The sequence below is a fragment of the Paroedura picta genome, chromosome 4, assembly GCF_049243985.1.
Source record: "Paroedura picta isolate Pp20150507F chromosome 4, Ppicta_v3.0, whole genome shotgun sequence".
NCBI classification, from domain to species: domain Eukaryota; kingdom Metazoa; phylum Chordata; class Lepidosauria; order Squamata; family Gekkonidae; genus Paroedura; species Paroedura picta.
Window position 1 is genome coordinate 5,560,086 of NC_135372.1, and position 13,788 is coordinate 5,573,873.

General features: G+C 48.2%; 1 protein-coding gene across 1 annotated transcript in view; it reads right to left on the reverse strand.

Moving 5' to 3' along the window:
- LOC143834823 (semaphorin-4E-like) overlaps positions 1-13,788 on the reverse strand; it is a 64,956-nt gene that overhangs the window by 47,377 nt on the left and 3,791 nt on the right. Inside the window, exons 4-6 of the mRNA XM_077331640.1 lie at positions 13,401-13,460; positions 9,663-9,761; positions 3,938-4,037 (exon numbers count right to left, since the gene is read on the reverse strand). Coding sequence (XP_077187755.1) covers positions 3,938-4,037; positions 9,663-9,761; positions 13,401-13,460 — 259 coding nt within the window. The remainder of the gene's footprint in view (positions 1-3,937; positions 4,038-9,662; positions 9,762-13,400; positions 13,461-13,788) is intronic.

The following is a 13,788-nucleotide window of genomic DNA, read 5'->3' on the forward strand; positions in this document are numbered from 1 at the left end:
TGCTGCACTTTGTGAGCAGCTTGAGAAAATATCCAAATGGCAGGACCTTGTCATCATGGGTGACTTCAATTTCCCAGATGTGTGCTGGGAAACAAACTCTGTGAAGCGTCCTCAGTCATGCAACTTTCTGACCTGCCTGGCTGACAATTTCATTTATCAAATGGTAGATGAACCCACAAGAGGTTCAGCCATACTGGACTTAATACTGACCAACAGGCAAGAGTTGGTGGATGAGGTGAAGGAGGTGGGGACCCTAGGGGGAAGTGACCATGTCCTCATAGAATTCCTTTTGAGATGGGGAGCCAAGGAAGCTTGTAGCCAGACGCGGATGTTGGATTTTCGTAGGGCAAACTTTAATAAACTCAGAGACATGATGAGTGTCATACCATGGACGAGAATGCTGGAAGGGAAGGGAGCATGTGAAGGGTGGGCGCTACTCAAACAAGAGCTATTGCATGCTCAATCAATGACTATTCCAGAAATACGAAAACACTGCAGGAGCTCTAAGAAGCCTATTTGGATGAACAGAGAACTTCAAGAGGAACTAAGAAAGAAAAGGAAAATGTTCAGGAAATGGAGGGAAGGACAGAGCTCTAAAGAAGAGTACCTACAGGTTACTAGGCACTGTAGATCAATCATCAGAAAGGCCAAATCTGAGAGTGAGCTAAGATTGGCCAGGGAAGCCCACTGTAACAAGAAAAGATTTTTCAGTTACGTGAGGAGCAAACGTAAAGTAAAGGAGGCAATAGGCCCGCTGTTGGGTGCGGATGGACAAACTCTAACGAAAGATGCAGAGAAAGCAGAAAGGCTTAGTGCCTATTTTACATCTGTTTTTTCCCACAGGTCAAAGTGTTTAGGCACATCTAGAGATGGCTGTAGCCAAAGGATAGTGTCTGGGTGGCAGGTTAACATGGATAGAGAGGTTGTCGAGAGGCATTTAGCTGCACTGGATGAGTTCAAATCCCCTGGTCCAGATGAAATGCACCCGAGAGTACTCAAAGAACTTTCCAGAGAACTTGCACAGCCCTTATCCATCATCTTCGGAACCTCTTTAAGGACTGGAGATGTCCCGGAGGACTGGAAAAGAGCAAACGTTATTCCGATCTTCAAAAAAGGGAGGAAGGATGAAGCGGGAAACTACAGACCAGTGAGTCTGACCTCCGTTGTGGGGAAGATAATGGAACAGATATTAAAGGGAGTGATCTGCAAACATCTGGTGGATAATTTGGTGATCCAAGGAAGTCAGCATGGATTTGTCTCCAACAGGTCCTGCCAGACCAACCTAGCTCCCTTTTTTGACCAAGTAACAGGTTTACTGGATCGAGGAAATTCGGTTGATGTCATTTACTTGGATTTTAGTAAAGCTTTTGACAAGGTTCCCCATGATGTTCTGATGGATAAGTTGAAGGACTGCAATCTGGATTTTCAGATAGTTAGGTGGATAGGGAATTGGTTAGAGAACCGCACTCAAAGAGTTGTTGTCAATGGTGTTTCATCAGACTGGAGAGAGGTGAGTAGCGGGGTACCTCAGGGCTCGGTGCTCGGCCCGGTACTTTTTAACATATTTATTAATGATCTAGATGAGGGGGTGGAGGGACTACTCATCAAGTTTGCAGATGACACCAAATTGGGAGGACTGGCAAATACTCCGGAAGATAGAGACAGAGTTCAACGAGATCTGAACACAATGGAAAAATGGGCAAATGAGAACAAGATGCAATTTAATAAAGATAAGTGTAAAGTTCTGCATCTGGGTCAGAAAAATGAAAAGCATGCCTACTGGATGGGGGATACGCTTCTAGGTAGCACTGTGTGTGAACGAGACCTTGGGGTACTTGTGGATTGTAAACTAAACATGAGCAGGCAGTGTGATGCAGCGGTAAAAAAGGCAAATGCCATTTTGGGCTGTATCAACAGAGGCATCACATCAAAATCACAAGATGTCATAGTCCCATTGTATACGGCACTGGTCAGACCACACCTGTAGTACTGTGTGCAGTTCTGGAGGCCTCACTTCAAGAAGGACATCGATAAAATTGAAAGGGTACAGAGGAGAGCAACGAAGATGATCTGGGGCCAAGGGACCAAGCCCTATGAAGATAGGTTGAGGGACTTGGGAATGTTCAGCCTGGAGAAAAGGAGGTTGAGAGGGGACATGATAGCCCTCTTTAAGTATTTGAAAGGTTGTCACTTGGAGGAGGGCAGGATGCTGTTTCTGCTGGCTGCAGAGGAAAGGACACGCAGTAATGGGTTTAAACTTCAAGTACAACGATATAGGCTAGATATCAGGAAAAAGTTTTTCACAGTCAGAGTAGTTCAGCAGTGGAATAGGCTGCCTAAGGAGGTGGTGAGCGCCCCCTCACTGGAAGTCTTCAAGCAAAGGTTGGATACACACTTTTCTTGGATGCTTTGGGCTAATCCTGCGTTGAGCAGGGGGTTGGACTAGATGGCCTGTATGGCCCCTTCCAACTCTATGATTCTATGTTTCTATGTTTCTATGTTATTGTGCATGCTCGGATGTTTTTTTTAAAAGGAAAGGGAGGCGAGGCGGGAGCCAGGGACACCAATTCTCCTGAAGGAAGTGGAAAATGCAAGCCACAAATGGACTCCTGGACAGTCCAGTTTGGTGTAGTGGTTAGGAGTGCGGACTTCTAATCTGGCATGCCGGGTTCGATTCTGCACTCCCCCACATGCAACCAGCTGGGTGACCTTGGGCTCGCCACAGCACTGATAAAACTGTTCTGACCGGGCAGTGATATCAGGGCTCTCTCAGCCTCACCCACCCCACAGGGTGTCTGTTGTGGGGAGAGGAATGGGAAGGCGACTGTAAGCCGCTTTGAGCCTCCTTTGGGTAGGGAAAAGCGGCATATAAGAACCAACTCTTCTTCTTCTCCTGGAGAAAACAGTAAATGGAGAATGCCAGGAGCAAAATTGGGGTCAGTATCCTGAAGTCAATGAAGTGAGAACACAAAGCCCTGGCATGAAAACAGGAGTATGGCCTTAGAATTCCAGCAGGACAGTTGTTTCCCTGCATGGTGTCATGGTTAAGCTGGAAAGCCAGGTTTGATTCTCTACTCCTCCTCCACGCGCAGCCAGCTGGGTGACCTTGGGCTACTCACAGTTGCCCCATCTACCTCATAGGGGGGCTGTTATTGGGAGAGGAAGGGAGTGGGTTTGTAAGTCAAGTGACTTACAAACTGAGAGTCTCTCTCAGGTAGTGAAAAGTGGGGTATAAAACCCAACTCCTCATCCTCCTCATGGTAATGAGAGCCAACAGCACAAATATCCTGTTTTTTGCCTTGCATTACATAGATTTCATAAGGAAACAGGAGGAGATGTAGGTCAAAGACACACGAGCACAACTTCAGAAATCCTGAAGCTAATAAACAGCATGCACACAAAAACAGCCAGATCTCAAAAGGGTAGTGGTGGCGGGGAGAGAATCGCTGAGATTTGAAGGGCACGTCTGTGGTTGCTAAAGGAAAGCAGAGAATGTTCTAACAAGAGTTTTTGCACAAAGACTGCAGTGTCTTTCTGTTTTTTAATGGGGTCAGATCGCACGTGGACAATACATAGTCCGCCCCCAATTCCTCTGAAATCCTAAGCATAGGGGGGACGACTGGGAAATTACGATTAAAGGGGGGAGACGGCAAGTTGAAAGAGCCATCCAAAGGATCGAGTTGAAAGAGGAAACCCAAAATACCATCAGCTGCTAAACCTTTCTGAAAGCATCCGCATCAGTCAACCGGCAGAAGAACAAGTGAACTGGCTGGAAAAAAGGATCAGGTTCCTGGTGGCCTTTTTGAGCAGGCCTTTCTCTCAAAGAACACACCCGTCTCCAAAATGTACTCAAACACCTCATTTGAGCAATTAGCACTTGAAGGTGGTGACTAAGTGGGAAAGACATCGACTCTTGTGCTGGGAAGGTAAAACTTACCGACCATTAAAGAGGCGTGCTTCAGGGTGGGTTCAAATGGGCAGTTTCCTCTGCTTTCCACCACTTCTCCCTGCAGCCTTAACTTTTTGCTGTCAATGACCTATTTAAAAAAAAGGTGGGGGGGAATAGCCAACACATCCATTTAAAAATAGACAACAACTCTCTTTAATGGAATGAACTGCTTTTTACGGGGCTGCTGTGAGGGATAATCTAAATGCTACGAAGTCTACGCAGAGAAAGAAGGTCAGCACGAGAATTAGTGTTGGGCCCCCACAAATGACAGACTGCGGAGGTGTAGAAACAAATGGCGCACACATTTATTTAATTCATTTATACCCCACTTTTCACCCAAAGTGGCGTACATTATGTTCCTGTTCTCTGTTTTATCCTCCTAACAACCCTGTGAGGAGCCTGCTTGGTGTCACGGTTAAGAGTGGTGGCCTCTCATCTGGCAAGCCGGATTTGATTCCCCGCTCCTCCTCCACATGTAGCCAGCTCAGTGGACCTTGGGTCAGTCACAGTTCTGTCAGAGCTGTTCTCACAGAGCAGTCCTCTGTCAGAGCTCTCTTGGTGGGGACCTCCCTCACAGGGTGTCTGTTGTGGGGAAAGGAAGGGAAGGTGGTTGTAAACCACTTTGAGACTTTTTTAAGTCGTGAAAAGCAGGGTATGAAAACCAACTCTTCTTCTTCTTCTTGGCTAGGAGAATGGGACTGTCCCAAAGTCACCCAGTGTGCTTCCGCGGCACAAGTGAGGATTCAAACCTGGATCTCCAAGGTATTTGACACACTTAATCACTGCACCATTCTGGCACTCTGAATAATTTCCATGCTGTATTTCCTCCTTGCTTCTCTCTGCATACATCCATACATTGCTGTATTGCTACTACCATTGAGCCATAGAAATTGTTTACAAATGTGTGCAGAAGACAAGCTAGGTGTGGATGGTGGCTACGGTGCCACAACACGGTAATTATGTAGTGATGTTTGGGTACAATCTCCCCACCCCCCAACCTATGGATACCAGCTCCAGGTTGGGAAATTCCTGGAGATTTGGGTGTGGAGCTTGGGTTCAGCAAGGATCTCAGCAGAGTGCAAGGCCACAGAGTCCCCCCTCCAAAGCAGCCACTTTTCCCAAGGGAACTGATCTCTGCCACCTGGAGATGAACTCTAACACCAAAGAAGCCCCAGGTGGCACCCAACTTCACCAACAAAACAAAACAAAACAAGGATCTTTAGGATGCTCTGGGCGGATCCTGCGTTGAACAGGGGGTTGATGGCCTGTATGGCCCCTTCCAACTCTAGGATTCTGTGATCAGGCCGATGCAATAGCCTAGAGCAGGGATTCCCCCCCAAGGGTCTGTGGATCCCTGGAGGTGCACAGGAGCTCTGGAGGCGGTTCATGGGAACTCTGAAGTAGTGTGGCCTGGGCGGGTCAAGGCTGTCTTCTCAGCTTCTACTCTTCTTTTCACCCTACATGAAGCAAAACCTCCATAGTAGTACAAGTGGTGGGAGGGAGCAAAAGGATGTGGGTAGTGGGTGTGGGTAGTGATGCTACTTGCAGGGGCGTGGCCAGCTGACATCACTTCCGGGGCTCCTCGAAATCTAAAAAAATATTTCAAGGGCTCCTCCACGGTCAAAAGGTTGGATAAGCCTGGACTAGTTTCCCCCAGTTTTGTACTCTGCCCACCTAACCTTAGTCTGTGAAGACAACGGAATCCTATTCTCTGTGCCCAGTGAGAGAGCGAACTGTGAGGCTCTATCACAGGCACTGGATAGAAAAGGATAAAGAGGCCGTCAGTCAGCGCTGCGGTGAATTTATACAACCGTTCCCGTGAAGCCAGTGAAAGGAGTAACCCACGATGGAGAAGGTAAACTCTTTTTTTCAAAAATTAATTTTGATTTTTTTATTGAAGCTTAAACAAACCCACAGAAAAGAAACATATAAAGCAGTGGTCCCCAACCTTTTTATCACCGGGGATCAGTCAACACTTGACAATTTTACTGAGGCCGGGGGGGGGTAGTCTTTTGCCGAGGGACGTCGCCGTCACCTGAGCCCCTGCTCCACTTGCTTTCCCACTGGTGCTCCTGACTTTGCGCTGCCCACTGACGGGCGCTGCCAGCAACAGCTGCACAGTGCCATGCCGAGGGGGAGCCCCATCCATGGCGGCCACCAGAGAGCACGAAAGGTGAGCCAGCAGCAGAGTGGCAGGGCAGCCCCCGAGGCAGCAGCCAGGGAGGAGGACGAGGAGGAGCCGCAGCCCGGTACCGACTGATCCACAGACCGGTACCGGTCCCCGGACGGGGGGTTGGGGACCACTGATATAAAGCATACAAGACATACAGAACAATTACCATACAAAATTTACAAAAAGGAGAAAAGACTTCCCACTGCTTTCATAGCATACTGAAATGAGGAATCTTGTTTGCCAAGAAATGGCAGAATATGTGCCAGGGGTGGCCAAAATGTGGCTCAGTTTGGCCACTCTGAATCAATCTATACAAATAGAACCTTCGTAAAGGTAAAGGTATCCCCTGTGCAAGCACCGAGTCATGTCTGACCCTTGGGGTGACGCCCTCCAGAGTTTTCATGGCAGACTCAATACGGGGTGGTTTGCCAGTGCCTTCCCCAGTCATTACTGTTTACCCCCCAGCAAGCTGGGTACTCATTTTACCGACCTTGGAAGGCTGGAAGGCTGAATCAACCTTGAGCTAGCTGCTGGGATCGAACTCCCAGCCTTATGGTCAGAGCTTCAGACAGCATGTCGGCTGCCTTACCACCCTGTGCAACAAGAGAACCTTCATACACAGGAGCAAAATACCTGGGTCCGTGGTGCTAGAAGCAGGCCACAGGTTCTTGCTATTTTGGGCTGCTACAAAGGTACCTGAAGAAGTGAGCAATGACTCAGAAAGTTGGTACCCTGCCACAAATTTGGTTAGTCTTTCAGGTGCTCCTTGGCCTCTTGCTCTTTCCTACTGAAGAAGTGAGCTAGGACTCACAAAAGCTCCTCCCCTGTCGTAAATGTTGTTAGTCTTTCATGGGTTCCCAGACTCTTGCTCTTTTCTGCTGCTACTGACAGACTAGCACGGCCACCCATCCTGTCTAATCTAAACGATCCCAGATATTTATTCATTGTATCTACCTTTAAAGAAGAAATTAAGATGAATACGTGTGGGAGAACAGATGCAACCAGATAGCACTGAGCTACACGGACCACGAGCCTGACTTCATGTATCGGCTTGAAGCCCCACACTCAACTGTGGAGGCTCACTGGGGGATCGTGATCTACTGAGAGGGTTCCCAGCCTTTTTGAGCTGGTGGGCACCTGTGGAATTGTGACACAGGCCGGTGGGCGCAACCACACATCGGCTGCCACGGGAAGTGGAGCCACACACACACGTGTATGGAAGACGCTCAGGGGCAGGAAACCTTGAGGAGGAGGGCTGTGTGCTCTGGCACGGTTCACCTGCCTTGGCGATCACCAAAGCCACGGAGAGGAGGGGCGGTGGCCCTTCCTCTCCGTGCCACAGCACTGGCCGCCTTGGTGATCGTTGAGGCGGCTGAGCCTCACTGAAGCACACAACCCTATTGAGGAGTTGTTTTTTTTTTAATGTACTGGAGAAAAGGAGGACAAACCCAGCATTGGTTTTGTCATTTATCAAATGGTCGATGAACCCACAAGAGCTTCAGCCATACTGGACTTAATACTGACCAACAGGCAAGAGTTGGTGGATGGGGTGAAGGAGGTGGGGACCCTAGGGGGAAGTGACCATGTCCTCATAGAATTCCTTTTGAGATGGGGAGCCAAGGAAGCTTGTAGCCAGACACGGATTTTCGTAGGGCAAACTTTAATAAACTCAGAGACATGATGAGTGTCATACCATGGACGAGAATGCTGGAAGGGAAGGGAGCATGTGAAGGGTGGGCGCTACTCAAACAAGAGCTATTGCATGCTCAATCAATGACTATCCCAGAAAGACGAAAACACTCTTCGGAACCTCTTTAAGGACTGGAGATGTCCTGGAGGACTGGAAGAGAGCAAACGTTATTCCGATCTTCAAAAAAGGGAGGAAGGATGACCCGGGAAACTACAGACCAGTGAGTCTGACCTCTGTTGTGGGGAAGATAATGGAGCAGATATTAAAGGGAGCGATCTGCAAACATCTGGAGGACAATTTGGTGATCCAAGGAAGTCAGCATGGATTTGTCTCCAACAGATCCTGCCAGACCAACCTGGTTTCCTTTTTTGACCAAGTAACAGGTTTGCTGGATCGGGGAAATTCGGTTGATGTCATTTACTTGGATTTTAGTAAAGCTTTTGACAAGGTTCCCCATGATGTTCTGATGGATAAAGTGAAGGACTGCAATCTGGACTTTCAGATAGTCAGGTGGATAGGGAATTGGTTAGAGAACCGCACTCAAAGAGTTGTTGTTAATGGTGTTTCATCAGACTGGAGAGAGGTGAGTAGCGGGGTACCTCAGGGCTCGGTACTTGGCCCGGTACTTTTTAACATATTTATTAATGATCTAGATGAGGGGGTGGAGGGATTACTCATCATGTTTGCAGATGACACCAAATTGGGAGGACTGGCAAATACTCCGGAAGATAGAGACAGAGTTCAATGAGATCTGAACACAATGGAAAAATGGGCAAATGAGAACAAGATGCAATTTAATAAAGATAAGTGTAAAGTTCTGCATCTGGGTCAGAAAAATGAAAAGCATGCCTACTGGATGGGGAATACGCTTCTAGGTAACACTGTGTGTGAATGAGACGTTAGAGTACTTGTGGATTGTAAACTAAACATGAGCAGGCAGTGTGATGCAGCAGTAAAAAAGGCGAATGCCATTTTGGGCTGTATCAACAGGGGCATCACATCAAAATCACAAGATGTCATAGTCCCATTGTATACGGCACTGGTCAGACCACACCTGGAGTACTGTGTGCAGTTCTGGAGGCCTCACTTCAAGAAGGACGTAGATAAAATTGAAAGGGTACAGAGGAGACCGACGAGGATGATCTGGGGCCAAGGGACCAAGCCCTATGAAGATAGCTTGAGGGACTTGGGAATGTTCAGCCTGGAGAAAAGGAGGTTGAGAGGGGACATGATAGCCCTCTTTAAGTATTTGAAAGGTTGTCACTTGGAGGAGGGCAGGATGTTGTTTCTGTTGGCTGCAGAGGAGAGGACACGCAATAATGGGTTTAAACTTCAAGTACAACGATATAGGCTAGATATCAGGAAAAAAAATTTCTCAGTCAGAGTAGTTCAGCAGTGGACTAGGCTGCCTAAGGAGGTGGTGAGCTCCCCCTCACTGGCAGTCTTCAAGCAAAGGCTGGATACACCCTTTTCTTGGATGCTTTAGGATGCTCTGGGCTGATCCTGCGTTGAGCAGGGGGTTGGACTAGATGGCCTGTATGGCCCCTTCCAACTATGATTCTATGATTCTATGATTCATTGCCCTGGTAGCTGCCACTGGAACAATATCATTTGCTCAGCCCATCAGATCTATTTACCAGATCTACTCGAGTACCACACCTGACCCCACCCACTTTCCATAAACACTTGGTGGGTGCCAGAAAAGGTGTCAGTAGGTGGCATGGTGTCCTTGGGATCCTTGGTCACCATGTTGGGGACCCTAATCTTCTGCATCACTGGGAAGAAAAGGAAAGTGTATACATGACATTATTGCATGTCCGTGCATATAAGAACATATAGAGTGCCCTTACCATGTAACCACAGGCTGGAAGAAATGCGTTTGTTCCACACGTGTATAAGCTGGTCTCATTTATCTTGTGCAGGATGAGAATGTAATTCTGGCATTCTGCCTGTCAGGAAAATGCACACAAATGACACTTTTTAGAAAAGAAAGGTCGGGTTAGTCATATATTCCCACACAGCATGTGATGCAGTCCCACTGCTGAAGTCAAGCCGATCAAATGAAGAAGAGTTGGTTTTTATACCCCGCTTTTCACTACCCGAAGGAGTCTCAAAGCGGCTTACATCACCTTCCCTTCCTCTCCCCACAACAGACACCCTGTGAGGCAGGCAGGGCTAAGAGAGCTCTAAGGGAACCGTGACTGGCCCAAGGTCATCCAGCTGGCTGCAGGTGGCAGAGGAATTAAATCTGATTCTCCAGATTACAGGCTTCCACTCTTAACCGTCTTATACACTGAGTACGCGCTGGCTATGATTTAAAATATCATTCATTAAGCTATCCCAGACCCTAGGATGAGTCAAGCCCCCTTGCCCCTGCTGGTGTCCAGTGGCAAGAAGAAACAACTCACACTTTGAAGGCAAGGGCTGCTGACAAACATGAGAGATAGAAATATTCTCTTGGGAGCAGCCCAGCACTGCCCTCCTGACAAACTCAGGGCTGTAACAAAGACAGAACTCCACAGGCCATGCAAGGAAGGCCCTTGGAATTAGTCCCTGGTATCTGAAGCGGAAAGACTGCAGATGTTGCAAAACGCCTCTCTCTGCCTCAGACCCTGGAGAGTCAGTAGTATCCATCTGAACAGACCATAACTGCACCACAGCGTCCAGCTCAGCAGAAGGTACTTTATCTCAGCATCTTTGAAGCTCACGTACAGTCTCAGACTTTCCAGGTTCCTAGGCAGAAATCTTTCCTAACACTGTTATCTGGTATTACTTACATGAAAATGCAAGGACTTTTGTATGCAATGCAAGTGATACACCACCAAGTTATTCCTTGCCTCTAAAGAGACCTTCTACTAGTTTGCACAAATTCTGAAACAAAAGGGGGTACAATGGCACCTTGAGCACTAACATTTGTCTCAGCATGAGTTTTCATTGCTCAGGTCATTTCTTCATAGCATCACAAGACGTTTCTGACTCCTCTTTATTTTGCTACAACAGACGGCCACTCCCCTTGCAATAATCAGATCAGGCCTTCTCAAACACGGTTTTGTGAAACCCTGGAATTTCTTGGCAGGTTTCCCAAATGAGTGGGAGTTAATTAATTGTGAATATACTTTTAAAAATTGTTAAACATTGATTAGGTGATATGACCGTATGTGGTCATGTTTACTCACCCCCCCCCCCCCATGCCTAATGATGGGAGCCTGGAAGGGGTGGGGAGAAGAGAGGCCTAAGGTGGGCATGTACCCAACTATGCTTCCCAGCGATATTCTGCAGGATCATACCACTTCTGGGGTTTCACGAAGCCTGAAGAATGTGTCAGGGGGTTTTCAATGGATGCGCCCAACTGGACTGGAAGTGCTGCCCGGAGAGGAGGTTCCTGTGTCCGGACAGCACCCAGACAGTGGCCGGACAGTGGCCGGACAGGACCACCCAGATGGGCATTTCAAAAATATATAGAGGAACTATGGTAAGGATAATAACAGAGTATAAAGTATAACATTAATTAATAATAATACAAACAAGTCCAGGAGTCTTGGTGGATTTGGGGGAGGGGGAGAGGGAGAGTGGGGCAGGGACCCTCCTGATGCTGTTGATTGCTTGTGCCTGGCCTCAGCCAAATGCCGGGTGGAGGAGCTCCCTTTTGCAGGCGCTGCAGAACTGTTTAAGCTCCGTCAGGGCCCTGATCTCCTCTGGGAACCCATTCCACTAGGTGGGGGTCAGGACAGAGAGGCCAGGCAGACGTCTTTAGGGCCAGGGACAAAAGAGCGTAGAGCTCTTTTGGGGGCATAGGCAGGGAGGCAGTCCCTCAGGTACACTGGGCCCTGACTGCGTATGGCCTTGAAGGTAATTACCAGAACCTTTAGTCTGATCTGGAATTCAACTGGCAGCCACTGCAGTTGGTGGAGAATGGGCTGGATGTGGGATCTCCATGGTGTTGCTGTGAGGATCCTGGCCGTTGAGTTTTGGACCAGTCGTAGTTTCCGGGTCAAGGCTAAGGGCAGGCCTGCATAGAGCGAGTTACAGAAATCCAGTCTGGAGGTCACCGTCACGTGGATCACTGTGGCTAGGTGTTCTGGGGCCAGATAAGGCGCTAGTAGCTTGGCTTGGTGGAGATGGTAAAATGCCAGCTGAGCTACCTTCGTGACCTGGCCTTCCACCTGAGAGCTAGTTTGGTGTAGTGGTTAGGAGTGTGGACTTCTAATCTGGCATGCCAGGTTCGATTCTGCGCTCCCCCACATGCAGCCAGCTGGGTGACCTTGGGATCGCCACAGCACTGATAAAAACTGTTCTGACTGAGCAGCGATATCAGGGCTCTCTCAGCCTCACCCACCTCACAGGATGTCTGTTGTGGGGAGAGGAAAGGGAAGGCGACTGTAAGCCACTTTGAGACTCCTTTGGGTAAAGCAGCATATAAGAACGAACTCTTCTTCTTCTTCAATAATATCAGGGCTCTCTCAGCCTCACTCACCTCACAAGGTGTCTGTTGTGGGGAGAGGAAAGGGAAGGCGACTGTAAACCACTTTGAGCCTTCTTCGGGTAGAGAAAAGCGGCATATAAGAACCAACTCTTCTTCTTCTCCTTCCATTGTGAGGGAAGCATCCAGGATGATGCCCGGGTTTCCTGGCGGAGTGAGCCATAGAGAGCTGCACGCCATCCAGGGTAGGCAGGCGCGCTTCCTCACATGGGCCCTTCCTACCTAGCCACAGGACCTCCATCTTTGCAGGGTTGAGCTTCAGACGACTCTGCTTGAGCCATCTCCTCACTGCTTCCGGGCAGCTGGCTAATGCCTCTGGGGGAGAGTCAGGGCAGCCATCCATCAGGAGGAAGAGCTGGGTGTCATCTGCATATTGAGGACAGCCCAGCACAAACTTCCGTACCGGTTGTGCAAGACGTTGAATAGGATAGGAGAGTGGACTGCTCCCTGTGGGACTCCACAAGTAAGTAGTCGGTGGTTTGATGTTTTGTCTCCTATTGCAACTCTCTGTCCATGACCCCCGAGTTCCTGGAAGAGCTAAGGGCCCTGACGGAACTGAATCAGTTCTGTAGGGCCTCTAAGATGGAGCTCTTCTGCCAGGCATCTGGCTGGGGACAATGAACACCGGGACGACTTGAGTAAACGTCAACTGGGCTCCCTCTACACAGATCCCCCCCGAATCTGTAGTCAGGTTAGCATCAGAATGCCCTGCAACTAATCCTTTGATGATATAGTGTCTAGGATGGTTTAAACATTTTTTAATAATTTTATTATATAATTTAAATTGTAGATAAAAAGTAATTTTATGTTGATTTAATGATGCTGTGAAATTGAGTGTTGGAAGCTGCCCAGAAGCTGCCCAGAGTTTACTAAGAGGGGCGGGGCAAAATGGAAAGAAGTAAATAAATAAAATCTCCAGATGGGAAAGATATCCCTTGGGGAAAACAGATGCTTCAGAAGGCGCACTGTATGCCATTACACCCTGGCTCAGGTTCCTCCCCTCCCCAAACCCCACCCAAAAATCTTCAGGGTTTTCTCAACCTGGAGTTGGCAACCTTATATCCAATGGACTAAAAGCTCCAGAAGAAAAAGCCAGCTCCAGACGTACTTTGCTCTTTCCTCTGCGGAGGCATTCCAGCTGCCTGTCCTCTGAAGAAAACCAACGTTCCTAGAAAGCAAAAAAAGAAATAAATGAACAATTCTAGAAAAATTAAAGCTTTGTCAGCCAGTTAAAAGTTCCACGGAGCGTTGTTTTTATTTAGGCCCACCTTCTTCCTCTATTGACAGATAGCAGCAAGATGGAGGGTCTTTGTGCACCACCGGGAATCCCACAAAACACACATCATAGGGTTTGGTTGTTGGGTCACAGCTGACCCGCCAAACGACATTCTTTCAGGAAATCAGTACTGCAGTGTGGAAAGCCTCTGTTATAAAGTTGCCATCTCCAGGTAGAAACATTTCTGGAGATTTGGGCAGCAAGGGGAGGGACCTCAATG